The 25,235-nt window shown below is 38.2% G+C and overlaps 1 protein-coding gene across 1 annotated transcript; it reads right to left on the reverse strand.

Moving 5' to 3' along the window:
- Nucleotides 1–1,482: 1,482 nt before the first annotated feature.
- On the reverse strand, nucleotides 1,483–24,898 carry LOC122999434 (NLR family CARD domain-containing protein 3-like). The gene is made up of 9 exons (XM_044376365.1): nucleotides 24,807–24,898; nucleotides 17,097–17,210; nucleotides 12,197–12,275; nucleotides 11,787–12,015; nucleotides 9,704–11,507; nucleotides 8,585–8,758; nucleotides 8,217–8,390; nucleotides 2,909–2,955; nucleotides 1,483–2,680 (listed from the first exon to the last, which is right to left on the reverse strand). Exons 1-9 carry the CDS (start codon nucleotides 24,872–24,874, stop codon nucleotides 2,100–2,102), a joined length of 3,270 nt encoding a protein of 1,089 aa, XP_044232300.1. The 5' UTR covers nucleotides 24,875–24,898; the 3' UTR covers nucleotides 1,483–2,099.
- Between the last annotated feature and the right edge of the window lie 337 nt (nucleotides 24,899–25,235).

The following is a 25,235-nucleotide window of genomic DNA, read 5'->3' on the forward strand; positions in this document are numbered from 1 at the left end:
GTTGTTCTGCCTCCTTCTCTGAGTGTTTGTGTGGTTTTGTTCAGCTGCTGTGTGATGAGGATGATGAAGAGGATGCTGCTGCTCCACGCCAGCTGCTGAATATGACGTTTCCTGGCCGGTGCAGTGAAGCCCAACAGGAAGGACTTCTGTGTGGCCGCTTTTCATCCCCCAAGCACCGCCCCCCTCCTCCCCAGGCGAGGTGGAGGCTACCTGATGGAACACAGAGTCCTGCTTACAACCAGCCAATCAAAGAGCTGCCTGCTCCACCAGCTGGGGCTGAGCGTCGCCCCCGGGGGCCTTGAGGCCCCTGCAGCACTGCAACCATCCGCCTGCAACATCTGCACACACACACATGCGCACACACACACACACACACACACACACACACACACACACACACACACACCTGGATGTCACCTGGTCTGTGGCTCCACCTAGTGGAGACTTTTCCACATTACAGTCTGTTTGATTACATGATGTGAACACCAGGACTGACTCAATCTCCCATCATCCTCTCTGTTTCTGTGTCTACCTGCAGTGACAGAAGAGTTCACATCCTTTAGTTCAAGTATAAATATACTTTGTTACAGGTAAAAGTACTGCAGTGAAAATCTTACTGAAGTAAAAGTACATAAGTTCTGTTCTCTCAGATACACTTTGAATGTTTAATTAATTATTCCAACTTTATCTCCTCATTTTGTTTGTGATAATTTGTGCCTCAAAAGACTTTCTAGTTACTATTTATGTTTAGAGTATACTGTATAGTAGAGCTGCAATGACTAGTCGATTAATTGATTAGTTGCCAAGGATAAAATTAATCTATTTTGATAATCGATTCATCATTTTGAGTCATTTTTTAAGAAGAAAATGTCCAAATTCTCTGATTCCAGCTTCTTAAATGTGAATTAAGTAAATTATCTTAATAATTCTTCCATCATTGCCCAAATATAATGAGTGGCTACTTACCAACTTAATACTTTTTCTTATCATTTGTACTAAAATTTCACCACTTTCTGTAAAATGTCCTAAAATGTACAGTTACATACCTGCAAATTACTCAGGAAAGTTCAAGGAAATGTATAAAAAGTTAAGAGAACTCTAAAATAAAGTTTTTCAGTGGTGATGTGCAGGACTTTGTATTGTATTAACTGAGTTTGGGTGTTAAGTGACACTGAGAATTTATTATATTTTTGCAGATTCGTCACCAGTTATGATTGTGATGTGTGTTGGAGGCAGCAGCATGTTGATATATAACATCTCCATAATCCAGAACTGAGAGGAAAACTGCTTCAACAGCTGTTTACTGCTCAGAGGGAAACTGTTTGGTAAAAGAGGAGGAAGAGGAGGAGAGAGGAGGAAGAGGAGTGTTGCTGTTTTGTTGTGAGATCGTGAATTCCCAGAATTCATTCTGTCATAAATGTTCTAATGAGAGGAAAACACAAGTAGTGTAGTAGAAGTAGAAGTAGTATAACATTACACATCGATGTAAAAAACAAGTGATGTTCTCTGAATAAGTAGTGAATGAATATTTTTATTCAAGTGTAAAACAGCCAAAGCTGCCCAGCAAACATCAGCTTACAAGACAATATTTACATCACCTGCAGAGGCAAGAAAAACTAAAGGAAAGCAACCCATACATGTTATTATATACATACATGTCAGACACATTACATCAGATAGAAACATACGTTGATGTTCATGATTTAACACAAACTGAGCTGATGTCAAACAGACTGGGATGTCTGCTGGACATTTTCAGGAAAAACTTCACTTTAAGATCCTGATAAAATGGAATAACTAACAGCCACTAACAGCTACTAGATGCTGCTCCAAGAAAACTTTACTGAAGTCAATCAGAGTCAACACAGTTTTTACACATCAATTCAGCCCAGAGGAGATCATTTCACTACTTCTAATAGAAACAATATTCTGACATTAAAGCACAGTCAGTGATCCAAATGAAACCAGAGTGAAACCTCGTCCACCATCAACATTTAAACACAGGAAGCTGCTGTCACTTCCAGTTTCTGTTGTTCACTGGTGAACAGAGTGAACAGTGATTTCAGCAGCTGTCTTCAGTCAGCAGTGTGACTGTTTGTCTACACACGAGGAGACTCTTCCTCAGACAGACGACACAGAGACACTGAGGAATCAGACCCAAACCCAAACCCAGCATACAGAGGCTGAGTGAATGTGGTGTTGAAGGTGTGGAGGTGGATCAGTGTGTCAGAGGAGACTCTGTAGAAGGACAGAGTGCCAGCAGGACAGTCCACATACACTGCTACTCTGTTAGAGACAGAGGAGGAGGAGGAGGAGGAGGAGGAGGAGGAGGAGGAGGGGATGGATGTTACTCTCTTATTGTGACGGACACAGTAACCATCATCAGAGCAGATCAGACTCCAGGACTGATCATTCCATCCAAACAAACAGTCATCACTGCATCCTTTCCTTCTGATTCCTCTGTAACTCACTGATATATCAACATCACCTCTCCACTCGACCTCCCAGTAACAGCGACCAGTCAGACCATTTCCACACAGCAGCTGCCAGTGGCAGTCAAATCTGTCTGGATGATCAGGATATGACTGATTCTCTCCCACACATGTCACCTTCCTGTTGTTGTCAGACAGTTTGAGTTTTCTGTTTACTGTGTTTGTGTCCAGTGTGAGTTCACAGAAATCTGATGAAGAGAAGAAGAAACAACACAGCAGCAGTTTATCATCTGACACACCTGATGGATTTATTCTCTGTTTAAGTTCTGATCTGTTGTTCATTTCTATAAAGTTTAATGACACATTTTGTCAGTAATGTTTTAATGAATAAAAACCACAAAGACCAACTTTGTATTTAAAGAGAAACTGACTGTGTGCTGTTTAGTTGTCATGAATCAAATTAAATCCACACTTACACTTCTTCAGACCAGGTTTTAACCTGAGCTCTCTACCATGGTCCAACCTGGAGGAAGAAACACAGTCAGAATGATTTTCTATCCAACATGAGTCCTAACTGCTGTTCAACATGAAGCAGTGTTCCTCAGTTTGTCAGAGTGACACAGAAACAGGCTGCAACTCATCTGTCTCAACTGTCTGCTGGATTCTTTCACTGAAGTCTGAGAGGAAAAGACGTGAAGAAGAAGATGTGATGTACAAATATGTCCTCAGACATGATGAATCAGAATATTAAATATTGACCTCTGCATGTTGTGCTGAGGATAGAGCCTGTCATGACTTCAATATTAAAGGAGACTTTACTTCAAGGTGAAAATTAAGTTATCAGAGAATAAATGCAGCTATAAGACAGCAAAACATTTTAATGCAATTATACAAAATATAATAATAATAATAATAATAATAATAATAATAATAATATCTAAATAAAACATCAATGACAAGTAATAAAGTTCTTTTAAACATCACTACATAACTACAGTAACCTCTTAACAGATCAGTCAAACTACAAAATTCAACTTGTAATGTGTCATTTAATCCAACTTGAGGCTCTGAGGGAGTCAAACAGGAAATCTGTGATTTGGGGCTGAATAAATAAAACTGACTTGACTTCAATAATTCAATATCAAGATTTCAGAGTTAGAGAATAAATGAACCTTTAAGGCTGTTCATTTATTTGGTTTGAATATATAATAATTATAATAATATTAATAGTTGAAAGACACAATAAGAAGCAACAACAACAAGTTAGAAAGTTCTAAATGATACAAGTGAACTTCTTTAGAATGAACAATAAATACATGTTTAATAAAATAATAGATGGACTCTCCTCTGATGAGTTCAGGGACACTGTAGGAGGACAACCGCTTGTTCTTTAATTCTGGTAACCAATCTTTGATTCTTAAGGAAAATAAGAGACAGTGGCGTGGGGAAAACTTTTGAGGAAGTCAAGTGAGACAAGAGAGACAGGAAAGACTACGTTGCTGCTTTAACAGCCAGTGTAATGTAACCAGATGAGCTATTAGCACGCCGCTGTCATTTTACACAAAACTGTACCAAATTGTATCACCGACACGCGCCCGCGCGCGTGCACACACACACACGCGCGCGCGCGCGCACACTCTCTCTCTCTCTCTCTCTCTCTCTCTCTCAAACACACAGTCCTAAACATCTTATCAATTTATGCATGTTCGTATTAATTTGTGCCCCCCCCCCCACCCAAATGCATAACCGGCCGCTTAATGCACAGTACAGATCCGATAATGGATAAAAGAAGCATTCATTCACAAATTAAATCAGAAGACGTTTAAAGTTTTATTTTTAGGCTACATCATAAAGTATCAGTGGTCTACATGTATCAAACACATGACTTATAAGCCCCGTTGTATGTGCTTGAAATACACAAATACTTTCCATACTTCCTTATCCTTTAAAACTAGACCAAATGTTCATTATACAACATGACCTAAAACACATAACAACCCAGTAACAGACCTGCAGAGGCCATAAACAATCAAAACAAATAGCATCTATTCAGGTAACCTGGCCCTATGAGTGCTGTCCGTGGTGCTGATTTTATATGCGTAAACAACCACAATAAAACTTCAGTCTATTTCCACGGACTGACTAACACATTCAGCTAAACCCAGGCAAGCATGGCACATTAAACAATATGACCACATCAAAAACTGCACACATAGCTACATGGGCAGTTCAGTCAACAGTAAAGCCATAGAGGGAGAAGGGGGTGTGCATTTCACTCACCCTATTTGAAGAGGAAGGCGATCCCAAGTGCTCTGAAAGTGTAGTGTCAAACTCTGCAAATGTATGTACCAGCTCCACAAAATTGCCCCCGTTTGAGCTGCCAGCGGCCTCATTGTCCTGAATGCTTGTTCTTGGCGCGCAAGGTACAAGGCTGCAACAATGAGTCTCATCAGAATATCCCGGTTCTTCTTCACCTGTTCATTGTGCTTCTTTGTGCTGATGGTTCTCACCGAGTCCAGAACCTCGTCAATCCTGACGCCCAAAAAGCTTCAATTTCACGGCACAATCTATGTGACTCTTTGATTTACCGTGCCTCTCAATTGCCCGTGACAGGTTGGCAAGGTCCATGAATCCTGTAGTGGCCCATGGATTATTCAGTGAGCACGAATCCTTGTCGAAAAGACACGGCCAGCAAAATAACCGCTGAAGTTTAGCGCTACCAGCTAGCCACTCCTTGCGAACATAATTTTCCTCATTGAATGTCCAAATCCCTCCTTTTTTCCTCTCCATACGCAGCTCTAGTTTGGGTGTTGGCCTGCCGTCAGATATAATTTTTGAGTTGCTGCTGTAGTGGTAGTTTAGTAAAATTGTTTTTTACTAAAAACTCCAAATCTCCACCCTCCATAACTACACTTGCTAATGTTGCTAACGGTGATATCAAATGGCTAACGGTTATCCCCCCTTCAATGACGTTGATAACATCCTATGATTTGATTGGTGAGAGGCCAAAGGTTGGCTGGCTTCCCTTGGTATAGTCCTGACTAGTCACAGATTGGCAGTGGCATGAGGGTAGCCTCATCTGATTGGTTAATCCTTCAATTTCTTTTTCATCAAGGGATGCCAATTTCAGTCTGGCCTCCCCACGGACATGACATTAGTCTACAGTAGAAGTGCAATATAATGTTTCACCACACATTCACCGCATAACATTTAGAGGGGCGCTGTTTCACTCATTGTAAAATACTCAATGAGAAATGGGGAAGAGATGACAACAACAACACAGAATAACCGAGACTGTTAAACGAAGTGTTTTTATTGAAATGACAACTGCAGTCTAAAAAAGCAGGGGAAGCCTGGCTTCCTTTGGCTTCTGGGAGAAAACACCACTGATAAGAGACAGACTCTCTGGATTCCTAAGTTTGTAAGAGCGGACCCTCGGCCTGCAGAACTGACCTTTGTAACCCTCCAAGTGGGGGTTCGATCAGTGATGCTCAACAGGCTCAGGAAGACCTCCTTGAAACCATTTCGATATGTTGAATTACTACATTAACTAAAAGCATGAAATGACCCTAAAGGCCACTTGGACCGGAGGAAAACAACTCCCACCTTATAGATGGAAGACAGACTCTTATCAACAAAGCCGTAAACTAATCCACATTCCTGAGGACTTTGTGAAACCCCCTTTCCAAATCTGAGGCAAACCTGAAATTCATGTAAATTAAATGTCTAATCATTATGCAACTTATATCATGTTATTTGTTGTATAAATACAAGAAGAATGGTATAACTTTCATATATGTATGACTATCTACTAAAGAGATATAAGACTTCAGGTAAGACTACAGGTAACAATACTGCCCTCTATTGACAAGAGTTAAATTTCCTTATGTGAAGAGTTAATGAATGTTTAATAACCATGTATTTGTACTTTAAGTGTTTAACTTGTGATCTATTAACCTCATAGACAATCATATTTTAGTAGTTAAATTAGACGAGTAGTTTGGCTCAAAGACTGAAGTTTCTAAAATAATAGGAATGTAAAGATAATATTTGAAGGATTTGAGTTTAAAGTTTTCTTTTTTTGTTAAACAATAGTCACATTGAATGCTTTTATATCATGAAGTAAGAGTTATGTCAACTTATATTTAAATATGTTTCTGAAAGTAATTTAATATGAAGGTTAATGTTTGTTATTAGAGGAACTGACTTATCATGAATTGCGTAAACTGCTCAGCTGTTTCTTTAATGGTTTTACAAATATGATACAAGCTGACAGGACCGTTATTAATCAGAAATATCATGAATGCTTGGACATTATGACAGTAACGTGTTTACAGCTTAATGTGAAATAATAGGCAACAGTGACTTGAAGTGTGAGTTTTTGCGTGTAAAAACTCAGAATTAGATTTTCCCAAAGTCCTTTACTTCGGGAGACGCAGGCTGCAGACCACCAGCCACACCTAAAGCCCCTAGAACAAAGAAATTGAATATTCATCAATAGTTCGGCGCGAACCCCTTTAGAACATCCCTAAAACTCCTCCCATCTTATTCTAACTTATAAAAACAGCCTCAAAGAGATTCCTCTTTGAGCTGGCCTCCAAGAACTCAAGAAAATTCTTAAGACGTCTCTTTTATTTGTTTTTCAATCAAATGTATCCGAATTTTATCTTTTATCGCAACAAGTTAATTTGTTTTGTTTTATTAGTAACATTAAGTCTCGTATTTCCACGTATAGTAATTTAATTTGAAGTAAACACATACAGTATTTTATTTTGAAGTAGAAGAAGACTTGAGCATAGTCAGACTAAACTTTATTTGACACTTAACTCAAGTTACTACAAGCCAAATAGAGCCTGAATGTAAACTCCCAAAGAAGAGGAAGAAGAAGAAGAGGAAGAAGAGGAAGAAGAAGAAGAAGAACGCTTGAAACTGAACCTGTTCTCTGAGAGCAATATTGAAAACCAGAAGTGTAACCGGCCTAAAGACTCTTTCAGAGCAGCCTGAAACAGCCTGATTCTTTACCGGCATTCAACACCTCTGCATCCACTGAGATGCGCCACAGCCCACAGCTGATCTGGGCTCTTCCACTGCAACACCGCTGGTGATGCTGCACCAACAACGCTGGACCTGCCAAGATGACGCCACTAACACGACGACACACCTCAACAGTAAGGCATAACATGGCTTTGTGATCAAGGGTTGATGTCGAATAAGGTTAAAATGAAAGAATTTATTTAGAGAAGTTGAATTAGCTCTTCCCCTCAGCATTCCCCAGTACAACACGTTAAGCCTCGAGTCACGCACTTCGAGCCACTCTTGCTGAATAATTTTCTTTATTAATTTTTATCATTCTTAGGCCTTATTTATTTTACTTTCTTTTTATTTATTATGTTCTGTATATTATCTGAAAAGTGTTTGGTTGTTTCTTTGAGCTGCAGTAAACAGAGGTCACTGTTTGGGACAAGAACTTACGACTGTAAGACTGATTCACTGATTAAACTGAACAAGGGTTAGTGCTTCCTTCTGGCACTAATAAATCCTAACCAAAAAGGAGTTGGTGCCCTAATGACGAGGTAATTCATTAATAAAGTATTAAGGCTCCTACAACACCATGAGAACATGAAAGTTTAACAAAAGAATAACTTTATGTCGACTTACTAGCTTTTTCCAGGGGTTTCACTCATATTACATGACCTTCACACTATTACATCCATGATCAAGAATGAACTTTTATGTTCAGCATAAAAGTTCTTTACCTGAGAGTGTCCACATATCTGTCCATACCTGAGAGTGTCCAGTCTCCAGTGTGGATCCTTCAGTCCAGCAGACAGAAGCTTCTGTCCTGACTTTCCTGGATCATTGTAACTCAGATCAAGCTCTCTCAGATGGGAGGGGTTGGAGTTCAGAGCTGAGACCAGAGAAGCACAGCCTTCCTCTGTGACCAGACATCCTGACAGACTTGACATATAAAAAGATTGATAACACAATGTTTTTTAATCATAAGTACCAGAGTCCTACAGATGTTGTGCAGAATAATTGACATTGATCTGAATATAAAGCAGCATGCAAATGATCAACTGTTAAAATCTCTCTCAGAGTCAGCTTTATTCTCATTGTTCAAGATAACAAAATTATAGATGCTGTATCCTGACCTGAGAGTTTCCAGTGTACAGTGTGGACTCTCCAGTCCAGCAGACAACAGCTTGACTCCTGAATTTTGCAAGTTGTTGTTACTCAGGTACAGCTCTCTCAGACTAGAGGACTGGGAGCTGAGAACTGAGGACAGAGCTGCACAGCTTCTCTCTGAGAGGTTACAGCCACTCAGCCTGAAGAAGAATTAGTGATTAACATAATAAAGAAATGTTATTTCCCTTACATAAAATATTAAAGGTTTGTTGATATTTTTGGCTGGGCCTGCCATGGACCAGCCCTATAACCCGGAATGTCTATCACTGACTCACTGACTGAGTGATGAAGTAGCAGTCACATGTCACTCTCAGCGCAGCCCCAAAATCAGTTTTATAGACACACATTTACCAAGCACCTCACATGGAGGCTCTGACACTGACAGGGGCACAAACCCGTGGATACAAACAAATGCAGTAGATCCATTTTACCAGCTTGCACTGCAGCTAGCAGCTAATTAGCATGCCTAGCACTGTTAGCATGGCTGTGTCGTGCTGTGTGTGTGTGTAGCCTATAGACTGTATAAAAATAAGTTGTTGCAGTGATGTTTATAGTTTGACAGCACTGTGCTGGGTAGGTGACAGGTGTGTTTACAGTGTTTTTGTGCTCTGAAAGACGTCACAGCTCAGCATGCTAATCCTACATTAACATATGAATAAGACCATATGTTTACAGACATCCAAAGATTGAAACAGATGAAAGAGAAAATAAAAATAATGAGAATAGTTACAATTGATGTTAAAATAAGTTATCTTTCAAATGAAACATCCCAATATGAGTGGAAAGTAATGTTCTTACAACTGCATTTATACCTTTTTTTTACTCAAATGTAGCTTAACCATGTCATGTGATATGCTACTTCAGTACACTTTAACAACAAATATTACTGGGACCACTACAGAAAATTGCAGATGGACATTTAATATCCAGGAATTCACATTATAGACACTACCACTGACTATGACTGTAAAAAAATTGGCCACAGTTTCACACATTGACCATACACAGTCCATCCATATACTAGGACTAGTCTTGTTTATAATCAAATAGTGTATAAGTACTTTTCTAGTCATCCATCCACTTACAGAGCTTTATTTGAAGCTTTGACCACTGGCAGCAGCCTCAGAAGAGCCTCCTCTGAAGCAGAGTATTTCTTCAGGTCAAAAACATCCAGATCTTTATCTGATGACAGTAAGATGAAGACCAGAGCTGACCACTGAGCAGGAGACAGTTTATCTGTGGAGAGACTTCCTGATCTCAGGGACTGTTGGATCTCCTCCACTAGAGAACGATCATTCAGTTCATTCAGACAGTGGAACAGATTGATGCTTCTCTCTGCAGACAGATTCTCACTGATCTTCTTCTTGATGTACTCGACTGTTTTCTGATTGGTCTGTGAGCTACTTCCTGTCTGTTTCAGCAGACCTCGTAGGAGAGTCTGATTGGTCTGCAGTGACACACCCAGGAGGAAGTGGAGGAACAAGTCCAAGTGTCCGTTTGGACTCTGTAAGGCCTCATCCACAGCACTCTGGTAGAGATGTTTTAGTTTAGGTTTGTTTTTAAAGACTTTAGGAAACTGGGATGTTGTTTGTTTTTCTGCCAGCAGATTGATTCCAGAGTTGATGAATGTCAGATGGACATGAAGCGCAGCCAGAAACTCCTGAACACTCAGATGGATGAAGCAGAACACCTTGTCCTGGTACAGCCCTCTCTCCTCTTTAAAGATCTGTGTGAACACTCCTGAGCACACTGAGGCTGCTCTGATATCGATGCCACACTGTTTCAGGTCTGATTCATAGAAGATCAGGTTGCCGTTCTGCAGCTCCTCAAAAGCCAGTTTTCCCAGAGACTCAATCATCTTCCTGCTCTCTGGACTCCAATGTGGATCTGTCTCAGCTCCTCCATCATACTTGACGTTCTTCAGTTTCAACTGAACCACCAAGAAGTGGATGTACATTTCAGTCAGAGTCTTGGGCAGCTTTCCTCCCCCTCTGCTTTTCAACACTTCCTCCAGAACTGTAGCAGTGATCCAGCAGAAGACTGGGATGTGGCACATGATGTGGAGGCTTCGTGATGCCTTGATGTGGGAGATAATTGTGCTGGCCTGCTTCTTATCTCTGAATCTCTTCCTGAAGTACTCCTCCTTCTGTGGGTCAGTGAACCCTCTGACCTCCGTCACCATGCCGACACACTCAGGAGGGATCTGATTGGCTGCTGCAGGTCGTGTGGTTATCCAGAGGCGAGCAGAGGGAAGCAGTTTCCCCCTGATGAGGTTTGTCAGCAGCACATCCACTGAGGTGGACTCTGTAACATCAGTCAGGATCTCATTGTTGTGGAAGTCCAGAGGAAGTCGACATTCATCCAGACCGTCAAAGATGAACACAACCTGGAACTCTTCAAACCTGCAGATTCCTGCTTCTTTGGTTTCAGTAAAGAAGTGATGAACAAGTTCCACCAAGCTGTACTTTTTCTCTCTCAGCACATTCAGCTCTCTGAAAGTGAATGGAAATGTGAACTGTATGTCCTGGTTGGCTTTGTCTTCAGCCCAGTCCAGAGTGAACTTCTGTATCAAGACTGTTTTCCCAATGCCAGCCACTCCCTTTGTCATCACTGTTCTGATTGGTTCATCTCTTCCAGGTGAGGCTTTAAAGATGTCCTCTTGTCTGATTGTTGTTTCTGGTCTGTCTGGTTTCCAGGATGCTGTTTCAATCTGTCTGACCTCATGTTCATCATTGACCTCTGCAGTCCCTCCCTCTGTGATGTAGAGCTCTGTGTAGATCTGATTCAGAAGGGTTGGGTTTCCTGCTTTAGCAATCCCCTCAAACACACAATGGAACTTCTTCTTCAGGTTAGACTTGAGTTTATATTGACACTCTGCAGCACGAGTTCCTGAATGAACAAACAACAAATGAAATCAATCAGATGATTCTACAGTAAATTGGTAGAATGTAAACATTAAACTGCAGATGTTTATATTTTCCTCCACTATGAAATATATTCAGCTCATCAGTTGTTGACAAACAGTTTCTGACTGTTTTCAGCTCAGAAAAAAACATAGATCTGATGAAGATTTGTGCATCATATTAACAGCAGAGTTTGAAATATAAACCCCTCCCATGTTGCCTCCATTTCCTCTCCATCATGTTAAATCTGTTAAAATCATCTTACTGCTCTGCAGACGGTCAGCCAGCTCCTCCTGCTTCATTCTCCTCAGGAAGTGCAGTGTGATCTTCAGAAATGCCTCTCTGCTGCTCCTCCTCTGCTCTTCATCCTCACCACCCAAAACCTCCTCATCCTCACTCTGACTCACTAAGCATTCTGGGTAATCTGGACTCAGAACCTTCTGGATCTTCTTCATCTCATTCTTCACAAAACTGACAATGTTCTCCTCCAGCAGCTGGAACAGAATAAAATGTAAATTTAACTGTAGAAGTCAACATCAGATCATCTGTGACAGACTGAAAACCTGCTGGTCTACAGAGTGCAGCATGGAGACTGTTAGGACCAGAATGGTAGTTTAGTATTTAGTCTGTGGCTGTTGTAGTTAGCAGTAGTAGCTGTGCTTTACATTTACACACCATAAATATGGAGTCCAGGTGTGTTTGATGCTGCTGGACAGACTGACCACTGAGAACCTCTGAGCTCTGCTGATGAACTCTGTGAAGAAAAGATGAAGTCTTAGAATAAATAATGACATCAGTGTTAAAGGTGTTGTGTTCTATCACAGTGGATCCACATAAAACACTCAGCTGTTCTGTCTTACCTCTGATCATTTGTCTCTGTAAAGACTTTGTACCTCTGTTTTAAAAAGTGTTATACAGATAAAGTTTGTAGTTTTTGAAAAGTGTATGTAGGAGGAGCGTGTGTGTTTGTATTTATATTTATGATGACATTGTGTGTAAAAACAGTATTAGTCACTAAGGTCAAGAATAAATCTCCACAATCAATCAAACTTATTAGGAGAGCTGGATAATAACAGAAAACATTTTACAGTCTGACCTCTGATCAGCAGACTGATGTCCATGTCTGTAGTAAATAGGTCGATCCATGGACCAGTCACTCTTCATGGACACACAGCTGGGTTCAGGGTAACTTTGTCTTTTCTGATGGATCCTGATGGAAACAAAACACTGATAAATGCACATGTTTAATATAATTCTTCTCAGACAAAGAATGTGTTATTGTCAACACGTTAATAACAAAGACATCATTGTTCTTCTATGGTAAATGTTCTAAATGGAACGTTTGTAGGAGCTTCAGCTGATAAAATAAAATGTCTTGTTCAAAACTAGCTGATACTAAAAAGAAAAAAAGATGTTGACGGTGAAAAACATGCATTTAAGGATGACTGGACTGAAAAACACAAGTTCATTTTGCCTGAGGGAAATATGAGACCATTGTGCTTGAATTGTAATCAAACAGTGGTCATAATGAAGAGTGGGAACACACACACACACACACACACACACACACACACACACATATATATATATATTTATGTATACATGTATATATATATGTACTAACCCGCTACTTCATTAGGAACATCTGTGCAATCTAATGTAATCCAATACAACAACTCTGCCATAAATTCTACTTTATGTTTATTATTGAGGTTGTAGTGGGTGTTGATGTACTGGAGTGCATTACATTGAATGGTGTTCCTAATATTTTGTCTACTTCATTATCATACATGAGGGGGGAAAAATATTAGGAACAATTTTCAATAAAATGCCTTCCAGTGCACCATCAACCACCACGACATCAATAATAAACATGAAGTAGAATTTATGGCAGAGCTGTTGTATTGGATTATATTAGAGATTGCATAGATGTTCCTGATGAAGTGACCGGTTAGTATATCTATCTATCTATCTATCTATCTATCTATCTATCTATCTATCTATCTATCTATCTATCTATCTATCTATCTATCCATCCATCCATCCATCCATCCATCCATCCATCTATCTCTCAATATATATGTGTGTGTGTGTGTGTGTGTGTGTGTGTGTGTGTATACACACATATATATACATTTACATAAATTCTTTGTGTTTTCCAGTACAACCATCTGATCTCATGTGACTGAAGTTTTGTACTTTATTCACATGATGACACCTGAGCAGCTATTTGTTACTGATGAAGGCCATGGGATACAATAGAAAGTTCCAGGATTAACTGAATTGGTGGTCCTTGTGTTAAGAATATTTACCACAGATATACTGTATGTCACCACGGTCAAGAATTAATCTCTACATCAATGATATGTCTTCTTAGGAGAGCTGGATAATAACAGACAACATTTTACAGTCTGACCTCTGATCAGCAGACTGATGTTCATGTCTGTAGTAAATAAGTCGATCCATAGACCAGTCACTCTTCATGGACACACAGCTGGGTTCAGGGTAACTTTGTCTTTTCTGATGGATCCTGATGGAAACAAAACACTGATAAATGCACATGTTCAATATAATTCTTCTCAGACAAAGAATGTGTTATTGTCAACAAGTTAAAAACAAAGACTTCATACTTCTTCTGTGGTAAATATTCTAAATGCAACATTTGTAGGAGCTTCAGCTGATAAAATAAAATGTCTTGTTCAAAACTAGCCAATACTAAAAAGAAAAAAAGATGTTGACAGTGAAAAACATGCATTTAAGGATGACTGGACTGAAAAACACAAGTTCATTTTGCCTGAGGGAAATATGAGACCATTGTGCTTGAATTGTAATCAAACAGTGATCATAATGAAGAGTGGGAATGCAAAATGCCACCATGACACCAAACATGCCTGTTTTGAACATATCCATCACAAAAATGAAGGGAAAAAAATGACATATACATATACATGTACATATACATATACATCAGTGGCAGCTGGTGACTCAAAAAATTGGGGAGGAAAACTAACATGGAATCTTACAACAAACCACATCAAACTATATCATTGTCCCACCTGAAGAAATCGGAGGAGTGGGGGGCATTTTTATATGCCAATAAAACAATTTGCTTGAGTGGTGTAAAGGCTGCTTCTTTAAAGCCATTTAACATATACATATTGTTTCTAAACAAAGAAGAGCTCATTTTAGCCGTGGAGTGGATCAAATGTGTCATTTTACCAACAAAGTGAAATTCAAATTTATAGTATTGTTCTATTGTGACAACAGATTTATGTTCTCATCAAAAACAGACAACATATCACATGATTTACACGTGTTTCCTGTGTATTTACTTAGTATACAGAAATATATAAAGTAGCACAAAGCTTATAATGTGATACAGGAACAGATCAGTGCTGAAAACTAGAAAGATTGAACACTAAAAACAATCACAGATCTAAAAGTGTAGGTTCACATCAGAAAGTATTAATGCATGTATCAAATACATGACTTACACACTCTTATCTATATGTACGATATACAAAATATAGTCTACAAAGCTGACATGTTAACACTAGGGGTGTTAACATGAACACAAAACTCACGGTTCGGATCGTATCACGGATTTGTATTCGTATCAGATCATTATTAGGATCAGTGGAAAAAAGTGGAGACAAATAAAACTTTGTTTTCAATTTATTCTATAACACACTTACAGCATGAAACAGCAAGGAACTTTTGCCCATGGTCTTAAATGAAAACAACATTTAAGATGTCCAATGTTTAAATAAAATGAAATAAAATATATAAAATATTCAATGCACAGTTATTGCGATATGAGGCATGAAACCTTCCTCTTTTAAACAGTGAATGAAACAGCCTCTGTCCACATCATCAAAACTTGATGATAACAAACATTCACCGCTAACGTCAGTTAGCAGCTAGATGCTAATTAGCTGCTCAGCTGCAGCACATTAAACAGCAGGTAAACAACTCAAATGTAACATCGGACCGTTAGATGCTGGTTTGATCGTTGCTCTTCAAAATCCCTGTTAACGACACGCTGTCTGCCCATGACTTGTACTTACAGCAGTTTGTTTACTTTGTCTTAAATGAGACATTAAATTTTGCAATTAATCTGCAGTTCATATGCCTGCCGAGCCGTGGGGGGTGATCCATATGGATCACGGATCAACTACGATCAGTTACACCACTAGTTAACACTTGTTATTCTAGTTACTTTAAACTTATTACTCAATATACGGCTCAGCTTAAAAAGGCACTAAAGAAACTGTCAGAAGCAAGCAGCCAGACCTCCTGCACTCATTCACTAATCACACAACATCAACAGGTGACTGAACAAACACTCAATTAAAAAGACAACTCACTGTAACTTCAACAAGCAAACTACCCACAACACATTATATGATCTCTGCTGCATTCTTGTTAAGGAGATAAAAAAAAAAAACACAACAGTCACACAGAGACATTTAACCATGAGAGATGAAATTAGCAACCAAAGAGACAGAGAGAGAGAAGCTGTATCTGACTCACATTATCTGATGTCTTCTTCTTTCTATCATGGAGATGAAGTATTCATGTCATAACATCCATTTGTGACTGTTGGTCATCTTATTTGTTAGTTAACAGAACTTTATGGCTGCTGCTTAACCAGTCTGATATCATTAGCAACAATGACAAACAAGCTAACTCTCCTGGTTGTTTCTCCAGTTGCTTCTCTCTCCAGCCTCCCCGACAGCGTCCTGCTGTTGCTGCGCTCCACAATCCAGATAATTTCTCCCGTTAGCTTAACAACAGTCCTTAACAGTCCATCCATGGATGTATAAAGAGTCCTTCAGGCTGCTACAACAAGCTAACTGTTGCGTTGGCTGACGCAAGGAGCTATCTACTGCTGCTACTCTGCCTTACAGTGGAGAGAATTGAAGATGAAATCTGGAAACTATCATTGGACCAACTCAATGTCAATATTGCATTCTGGTTGTTGATTGGTTAAAGAGGACAGCCTCCCTTGGAGCGTCTTTTTACGTGTCATGCCCAATCACAGATTAGCATGAAAAAAATGAAATATATTAAGTCCAATGTAAGAGATCCCGCCCTGCGGAGGACAGCAGGCACCCGTCCTCCTCTGTCCCCCACTCCACTTCCACCAATTGCGCCCCCCCCCCACCACTTCACACACACTGCTCTTTCTCCTCCCGCCCTGCAGGTGTCGCTGTTGAATCATTTTAAACAGAATTTCAGTAATGGATTTTTTCCAAAGGAGAGAGAAAAAATACTTTATAAATAATACTGAGATTTGGTAATTGTTTATTTTTTTGATCTCCCTTTTGCCTCTCAAAAAATAGAGGAGGATCAACCTCCTCTGCCTCTATGGACCAGCCTCCACTGATATACATATATTCTTCGTGTTTTCCAGTACAACCATCTGATATCATATGATTGAAGTTTTGTACTTTATTCACATGATGACACCTGAGCAGCTATTTTTCACTGATGAAGGACATGGGATCTCTACATCAATGATATGTCTTCTTAGGAGAGCTGGATAATAACAGAAAACATTTTACAGTCTGACCTCTGATCAGCAGACTGATGTCCATGTCTGAAGTTAATAGGTCGATCCACAGACCGGTTGCTCTTCATGGACACACAGCTGGGTTCAGTGTAACTTTGTCTTTTCTGATGGATCCTGATGGAAACAAAACACTGATAAATGCACATGTTCAATATAATTCTTCTCAGACAAAGAATGTGTTATTCTCAACATGTTAATAACAAAGACTTCATACTTCTTCTGTGGTAAATATTCTAAATGCAACATTTGTAGGAGCTTCATCTGATAAAATAAAATGTCTTGTTCAAAACTAGCCGATACAAAAAGAAAAATAGATGTTGACAGTGAAAAACATGCATTTAAGGATGACTGGACTGAAAAAAACAAGTTCATTTTGCCTGAGGGAAATATATATATATTTCCCTCAGGCAAAATGAACTCGTGTTTTTCAGTCCATATATATATATGTGTGTGTGTGTGTGTGTGTGTGTGTGTGTGTGTGTGTGTGTGTGTGTGTGTGTATATGTATATATATGTGTGTGTGTGTATATATATATATATATATATATATATATATATATATATATATATATATATATATCTCATTATATAACTATAATTGTATATTTGGTATAGTATCCTATAGTATTTTGTATAATATCCACCTCATTAATCTCAGCATTCATGAAGTACTGAAGTTTTCAACCGCAGCTCTTTAGAGGTTTGGTTCACCTGCAAAATGTCACTAAAATAGAAGTAGATGCTCTGCTGCATCGCTCACTGCTGCTGTCATATCAATAAATATATTATATATATATTTACTTACTTATATTCAGTTTACTAATATTATATATTATAGAACTTTAATTTCAGGACGGAGTTTATTGTTTATTGTTAAGTTATCTATTGTTAAACCTACACAACTCATCCATATCCTGGTTATGAGTATTATCCATGTGGAGAATATTATGATGTTTGCATATAAAATATTTACTCCTCTTTGGTGACCTTCCAGCTTGTTTACACCTGTACATGTCCCACTCAGGGCCATGACGGGTTTCAACCAATCATTTACTGAATATACATAAAGATACTGATGGAATAAAAAATAAATATCACTGTAGACAAACATTTTCAGATTTGTTATGACAAATTTTCCAAGAACAGGATTTAAATAGTCCACCAGACTTTTATCCCAGAGGAGATTAGACAACAAAAATAAGCAATGCTGTCTTCCAGAATTAACTTTTTTATTCCACTAATTTGTTTTCACTGATACATTTTGAAGGACACATAATGGATGATGTTTCCAGTGACGTTGATACGTTTTGTACTGCACTAAGGTTGTAGCTCACAGATCTGGTGGATGTTCGTTGACTTTTATTCCACCTTTAACCAAAACCAACATCTGTCTTGAACCTTAACTGGGAGCTGTCAGTGCCTAAACAGAACCATAAAAACATTTAACAGTGCTTCGGTTGCTAAAAGAGGATATTGTATTGCAAGAGCATGAACATGTATATATTCTTTGTTCTTTTATTTGTTATAGTCACGTCATATTTTGCCCTTTAGCCAGTGTTGGATAATAAGGATGTTTGTACAGAAGATTATATGGCTGAATTATCAGAACTTTGAACCTTGATATTTCACATCATCTACAGTGAAAAATGAGCCATTTAGATAATGAGAGTGAACATGTAAAATCTGTCAAACTAAACACTAAATGCAGAGCTACAGTAGAAAAACATGTTGCTGCTTTTGTACTTTTACTTGCTGCTGCAGCTCTCAGCCTGGTTAAATAACTGAATATCATAAATGAAAATATGATTTAAACAATATATCTGTGACACAAAACATTTGCAGAGATCTCTTAGTGTAACATATTTTATGACTTTTAATCACAGTTAATCACTAACCAGGTTACCTATAAAACATTCAAACTGTTTCTGCTGGGCTGTGACCAGCAACTATCCCTCACTAACTGAATGACACCATTATAAAGTTATAATAACTGTAATAATGTTTGTAAGTTTTAACCCTTCCATGCATGAATTATGATAACCTCAGTCAGGATTTTTTTCCTAAGCGTTTTTATTCATCTTTAGGCATGAAAAAAAAAAATTGAACTTCATTTTTTGAACATGCACAAGGAGGACGCATGCTGTCCACTCAGGTAAATAAATCAATTCATTTACAGCCAAAAAAGTTACAGCAGATGAGGTATTTTCAAGAACAACAAAGTCGCAGTAATAGTATAATTGTAGTTGAAATATAGAACTATAGTAATATATTGTTTGATGTCCAACTTAGTGGACAGATTATTAATTGTCATTGTCTCCCAACATAAAATCAATACTTTTGAAAAATTTTAACAATTGTATTACTCCTTAGTTGTAAATTTTATTTACCTGCAAGGGTCTACTACCATAGAAGGATTGGCAAGATATTCCTTAGCTACTGAGTGTTTCCGGCCAGCCGGCGGCCATCTTGATTTTGAGAAAGTTTTTGTTGCACTTACAAAGGCTGGCCAATGGATGGCAGCGTATGGGATGACACACTAGAGTCCATTGCGGTGGCTGATGTGCAGCTATACCATCAAAACCCATGCATATATAAGAAAACAGCTTTTGAATAGCTGTCCACTTTAGTGACCACTATGCATGAAAGGGTTAAGGTGACTGAAGGACGTGACCCTTCATACAGCCATAAAACTCTGACAATGAAATTAATGGAAGACACAATTCCTGGTTTCAAGTAAAGGTTTTAAAAAACAAACTTAAAACAATTTGAAATGGTTTGAGTTAATTTTATCTGAAATATGTTGTTAAATTATTTTGTACAGTACATTCAGTGTTCAGTTGAAAGCTAGTAAAAAATAATATATATCTATTACTACACATAGTACATGTTCATATTTATGTAACTCTTCATCTAACTAGTAGTCTGAGCTGGAGTGGTGAAGAGTGGAACAGTGGGAGGTAAAGAGATAATATTCACATTGATGTACATTATTATCTCTTATGTTGTAACTGACCAAAAAAATTAGTGACCCAAAAATACATTAAATAATATCATTAATGTGTCTTAATGTTTTAAGAGACTAAATCCAACAATGAATTAACAGTCCTCTAATTAATCCAACCTTTGTGAATGTGAATTTGTTGACAATGTTGACATTTTTTAGGTTCATAGTGTTGATGTACTGGACTGTATTTTATTATACAGGTGTTTCTAATATTATTTTCCTCTATATTCTACATAAAATAGGCAGAGAAAATAATCTAGTTAGACAAATAATAAACCAACACAAAGTTGAGCCTCAACATGAACCACAGAATTAAATAAACATTTGAAGGTTGAATTTCAGTTTTGGCAAAATGACGCTTTTCTTATTTCTTCAGGACTTTCGTTCATTCCACCAATGCAGCGAACAAATCAACATAACTCATCATTATAACAACCATCTCTACTGTTATCAGATCATTTTAACACAAACATGATGAAAACTGTTGGTTACGTTACCTTTAGATGCTGAAAATAATCTGAATCAAGCTGATGAGTGAAGATGAAATTAATCAGCAGCTTCAACAGGAAACCAACCAGAAGAAGAACAAACATGTAACTGACAGCAGGAAGTTTTTAAGGTCTTTTGATTCACAAACAGTCTCAACTCTCTGTATTAATCTTTAACCTGAAGTGTCTTTAAGGAAATCTGATACCAGAACAGCAGCTCTGAACTCTGGAACAAAGAAGTTGGAACAAAAGTAAAATATTAACAGACAATATGAATCTTTATCAGTTGGATCATAAAGTCTGATGTTTGTCTTTTATTCCAACAAGGAAATAAAAAGTGTTGAGATGCATTAATGCAGTCTGTTGTATCTCTGTGATATGTGTGAAACAGACAAATAAATTGTTCTTTCTGTTCTTCATTATTATGATTCATTATTATAACATCTGTGTCCTCTGGAGACAAACATTAAACTCTGTTTAACCAGGAAAACCTGATTGAAATCAGGGCCAGCACGATGCATAAACAAAGTATGCAAACAAAGCCTGCTTAGGTCGCCCATGGCCACCAGAGGGCCACCAAGAGCGCTTGAAATGTCCCACAAGAGGGTGAGACAGATTTAAGCATCACTGGGTGATGGACATTAAAATGGCAGCTTGAAAAACTTATGAAAATACCTCTGTGAGCTTGATGTCCCCAACCAGAGGCATTTACAAGTGAAATCCTCTCTTCTGAGTTTGAGGTTTATAGGTTAAAACCTATACATGCTGCTCCACATGTGTTATTGTTTTGTTAATATAACACGTAAAGTAGTGAAATAACCTGCAATAACATGGGGAAGAATAAGAAGAACAAAATGAACAAGTCAGGGAAACAAGTTGTCAAATCCGGGCAGCACCCAAGGTAACCTGAGGAAGCTACAGCAGCTTGCTGTTATTAGCTCACTAAGTTAGTTACAAGCAGTGTTGGAAGAAGTATTCTCAAGTAGAAGGAACGATACAACGATGTAAAAACACTCCAGTACATGTAAAAGTCCTGCTTTCAAAATTTTACTCAAGTACAGAAGTATTATCAGCAAAATCAAGTATTAAAAGTAAAAATACTCTGAAATACAGTTGAATGGTTGCTCTTAATGTTATCATTACTGTTGCATTGACGTGTAAGAAGCATTCTAATGTTGTAACTATTACAAAGTGAGCTGATTTTAACTATTTTATGTACTGTTGGGTAATTTAATCTGTAAATTGATAATATTTAATAAATTGATTCCATGTTTTAGATGTAAAATATCGATCTGTAAAATCCTTAGTTGTTTAAACTGGCAAATACATTTAGTGAAGTAAAAGGTACAATAATTCCCTCTAAAATGTAGCACAGATATAAAGCAGCAGAAAATTAACTCGAGTAAAGTACAAGTACCTCTAAATTGTATCTCAGCACAGTACTTGTGTAAGTGTACAAAAATAAGATCCAGCTCAAAGCTAATATTCATTTTCTCTTTTCCTGCAGGCTACCTGGACTATAATGTGTCAAAATCTCAGATAAGAAGCAGAAACGAGATAACAAACCCAAGAAATCCAAAGAAGAAGACCACCTCAATGGTTTTAAATCTTAAAATTTAAGAAACCATAGAAGGGTACAAATATGCCAGGCTGACACTGGTATGATGTAAGCAACACAGCTATAACTAATAAAATTAGTATATAGTGTGTATATAATGTTGGGGGTGCAGAGGTGGTGGGGGTCCCTGAAACAAATTCTATTTAGGGCCCCATAAAGGCTTGGGCTCTGATTGAGCTTAAACATCTCTTTTTCAAGAGTGTCCTAGCTGAGAGTGGCAGCAATAATAGAGTGAAAACACTACAGTAAATCTTGAAGAAAACAACTCAGCAACTGTCAAGATAAACATAATGTCACCTTCCTAAAATAATGGCCTGAGTCATTTTTTCAGGTTTCTCAGAAAACACAAAATAATCATCATGTTGTGCATGCACCCCTAGGGATGCACAAGCTGCCTATAGACACTGCACAACAGGCATACTATAATATCAGTCAAATGATGTTATGATTACTAAAATTATGTTCAAGTGAGATTTTCATTAAATAAAAACACAAAAGTAAAGAGAATCCTTCGTAAGTTTTTAGTAATACACATTATTTCTAGCTGTTAGATTATAATACGGTATTCAAATCTTTCTTAATTAGATCATATAATGTGGAAAAATGAGACAAAAACTGTAGATGAAATATTGTTTAAAAGGCAGAAAAGAGTTAACAGAAAGTCTTGTAATCACTTGTAACAGCCACAGATTCTGGAGCCTTTCCACTCTTTGCTAAATGCTAGCTTCATGGACTTAGCTATTTTGCTGACTAAAATGCTGACTAAAAAGACTGAATAAAAAGACTAAATAACTACTCAATATGATGATTTAGTCACACTCTTGACATAGGCCATTTTACTACAGGGGTAGAATCGCATGATCTGTTCAACTGTGGATGTGGGTGATTTTATCAGAGGTGGCCGGCATCATGAGGAGATGATTTAGGCAAAAAAATCATTTTTGTCAAAAAATGACTTAAGCCATTATTTTAGGAAGGTGACGATTAGTGAAATAAAATGAATAAAATTGATCGGAAACAACGACTCAATGAGACACATTCTGTTCTAAAACAACAACAGACAGATGTGAAGTTCTGTGATTTTAAGGTTCAGACCCACATAAAAGCTCTTTTACCTAATTCAATGTAAACTCTGGGAACCGCTAATAAATATGAGTCCTGGGAACAAAGAGCAGCTGTTTACACACTTCTGTTTGAACTTACATACATAAGGTGGCTGCAAAACAAGAATGGCTTTATAGAGATTAAAGAGTAGCAGCCAACCCGGGTATAGAGCTCCATGATATACAGTATCCAAGGAATATCAGAGTCTGCTCTCCCCCTCACCTGTTGCTGTGGGAATCATCCAATCATTCAGTCTCACTCTCTGCTCTGCCACACCCCTCATTAGTTCAACCACCTTCACCTGGCGCTCCCACCTGCTCATCATCTGCAATCAGCCAGTATATAAGCTGCCTCGGCCCACTCCCTCCTTGTCAGATTGTCTACGCTACTATGCTAAGTCATCTTGCTTTCTTCACTGGACTGCCTTCCTGGTTTCTGATCAGCTTGTCTTCGACCATCGCTCCTCGTCTCTGCCCCGGTAAACCCACCAGCCTTCTGTCCCTGACTCTGAGTTCTGCCTGCCTGTTCCCTGGTCTTTGTCCGCTGTGGGAGTGGAAGATCGGGGTTCAAAAACTGTGTTTCTCCGACCGTGCTAATATTGCCTTGACATCGTGTGAAATAAAGACTGCTGAGTTTATACCAGTGTCATTTGTGCTGCTATTGGGTCCTTCCTATACCCGTTACAAGGAATGTATACTGAGAAGTTGCATGTATGTACAGCACATCCCCACAATCAAACAAAAGAAGGAAAGAAAAACATCCAGTCATGTCATGAGTCATCAGGGATAAATGTTTATGAGACAATAAATACAACAGCAGGGATCCACTAGTTTCTTCTTAGAATTTGTAAATACCATAAAACTTTTTTCTGGCATTCAAGATGATTTTTATGTCATGCAGACGTGTTTAAAGCAAATTAAGGGTGGTGCAGTGTAGTTGATAACAATGTATCTGCATAAAAATATTGACCAAGAGAGTTTATATAAATACAGAACAACAGCGGACAAAGGACTGATCTTTGGACTAGAAGTCAATTCAATTTCAATTCAATTCAGTTTTATTTATAAAGCACAAAATCATAACAGAAGTTATCTCAGGGCACTTTTCACATAGAGCAGGTCTAGACCGAACTCTTTAATCTACAGAGACCCAACATGAGCAGCATTTGGTGACAGCAGTAAGCAAAAACTCCCCTTTAAAAGGGAAGAAACCTTAAGCAGAACCGGACTCCAGGTGGACGCCATCTGCTTTGACCACTTGGATTGAAGTCTTGCACTTTATTCACATGATGACACCGGAGCAGGTTCTATTCACTGATGAAGGCCATGAGATACAATAGAAAGTTCCAGGATCAGCTAAATGGGTGGTCCTTGTGTTAAGAATATTTACCACAGATATACTGTATGTCACCACCGTCAAGAATTAATCTCTACATCAATCATATGTCTTCTTAGGAGAGCTGGATAATAACAGACACAAACATTTTACAGTCTGACCTCTGATCAGCAGACTGATGTCCATGTCTGATGTTAACAGGTTGATCCATAGACCGGTCACTCTTCATGGACACACAGCTGGGTTCAGGAGAATCTGGTCTTAGCTGATGGATCCTGATGGAAACACAACACTGATAGAATCAAATGTTCAGCAAAAATAATCCAGGATAAAATACTGATGAAAAATATGCAGAATGTTAAAGCTATAATATGTAACTATTCCACATTAAAATGTCTAAAAAGAACTAGACCTACGTTATATATTTTGTTGAGTTGTTTACAACAATTTTCAAACCCAGAGAAATCTGTAATTTTAATCAAGGTAAAACACCTACAAGATAATACATCAGCGTTGTGGTTGTTCGACAAAAACTGTTAGAAATTGACTTTTACTCAGTTTTAAGCCACATTTTATGATCAACTTTTAGA

The sequence above is a fragment of the Thunnus albacares genome, chromosome 16 (assembly GCF_914725855.1).
Source record: "Thunnus albacares chromosome 16, fThuAlb1.1, whole genome shotgun sequence".
Classification (NCBI taxonomy): domain Eukaryota; kingdom Metazoa; phylum Chordata; class Actinopteri; order Scombriformes; family Scombridae; genus Thunnus; species Thunnus albacares.

What these genes read in the sequence shown, in the direction of transcription:
- LOC122999434 (XM_044376365.1), bottom strand. Translation starts at nt 24,874, where the DNA reads ATGAAGAGTGACCGGTCTATGGATCAACCTGTTAACATCAGACATGGA. An exon ending in ACCTGGACTCCATATTTATG is followed by an intron (nt 12,016 to 12,196) that starts GTGTGTAAATGT and finishes ATTCTGTTCCAG; the next exon opens with CTGCTGGAGGAGAACATTGT. An exon ending in GGCTGACCGTCTGCAGAGCA is followed by an intron (nt 11,508 to 11,786) that starts GTAAGATGATTT and finishes TTGTTCATTCAG; the next exon opens with GAACTCGTGCTGCAGAGTGT.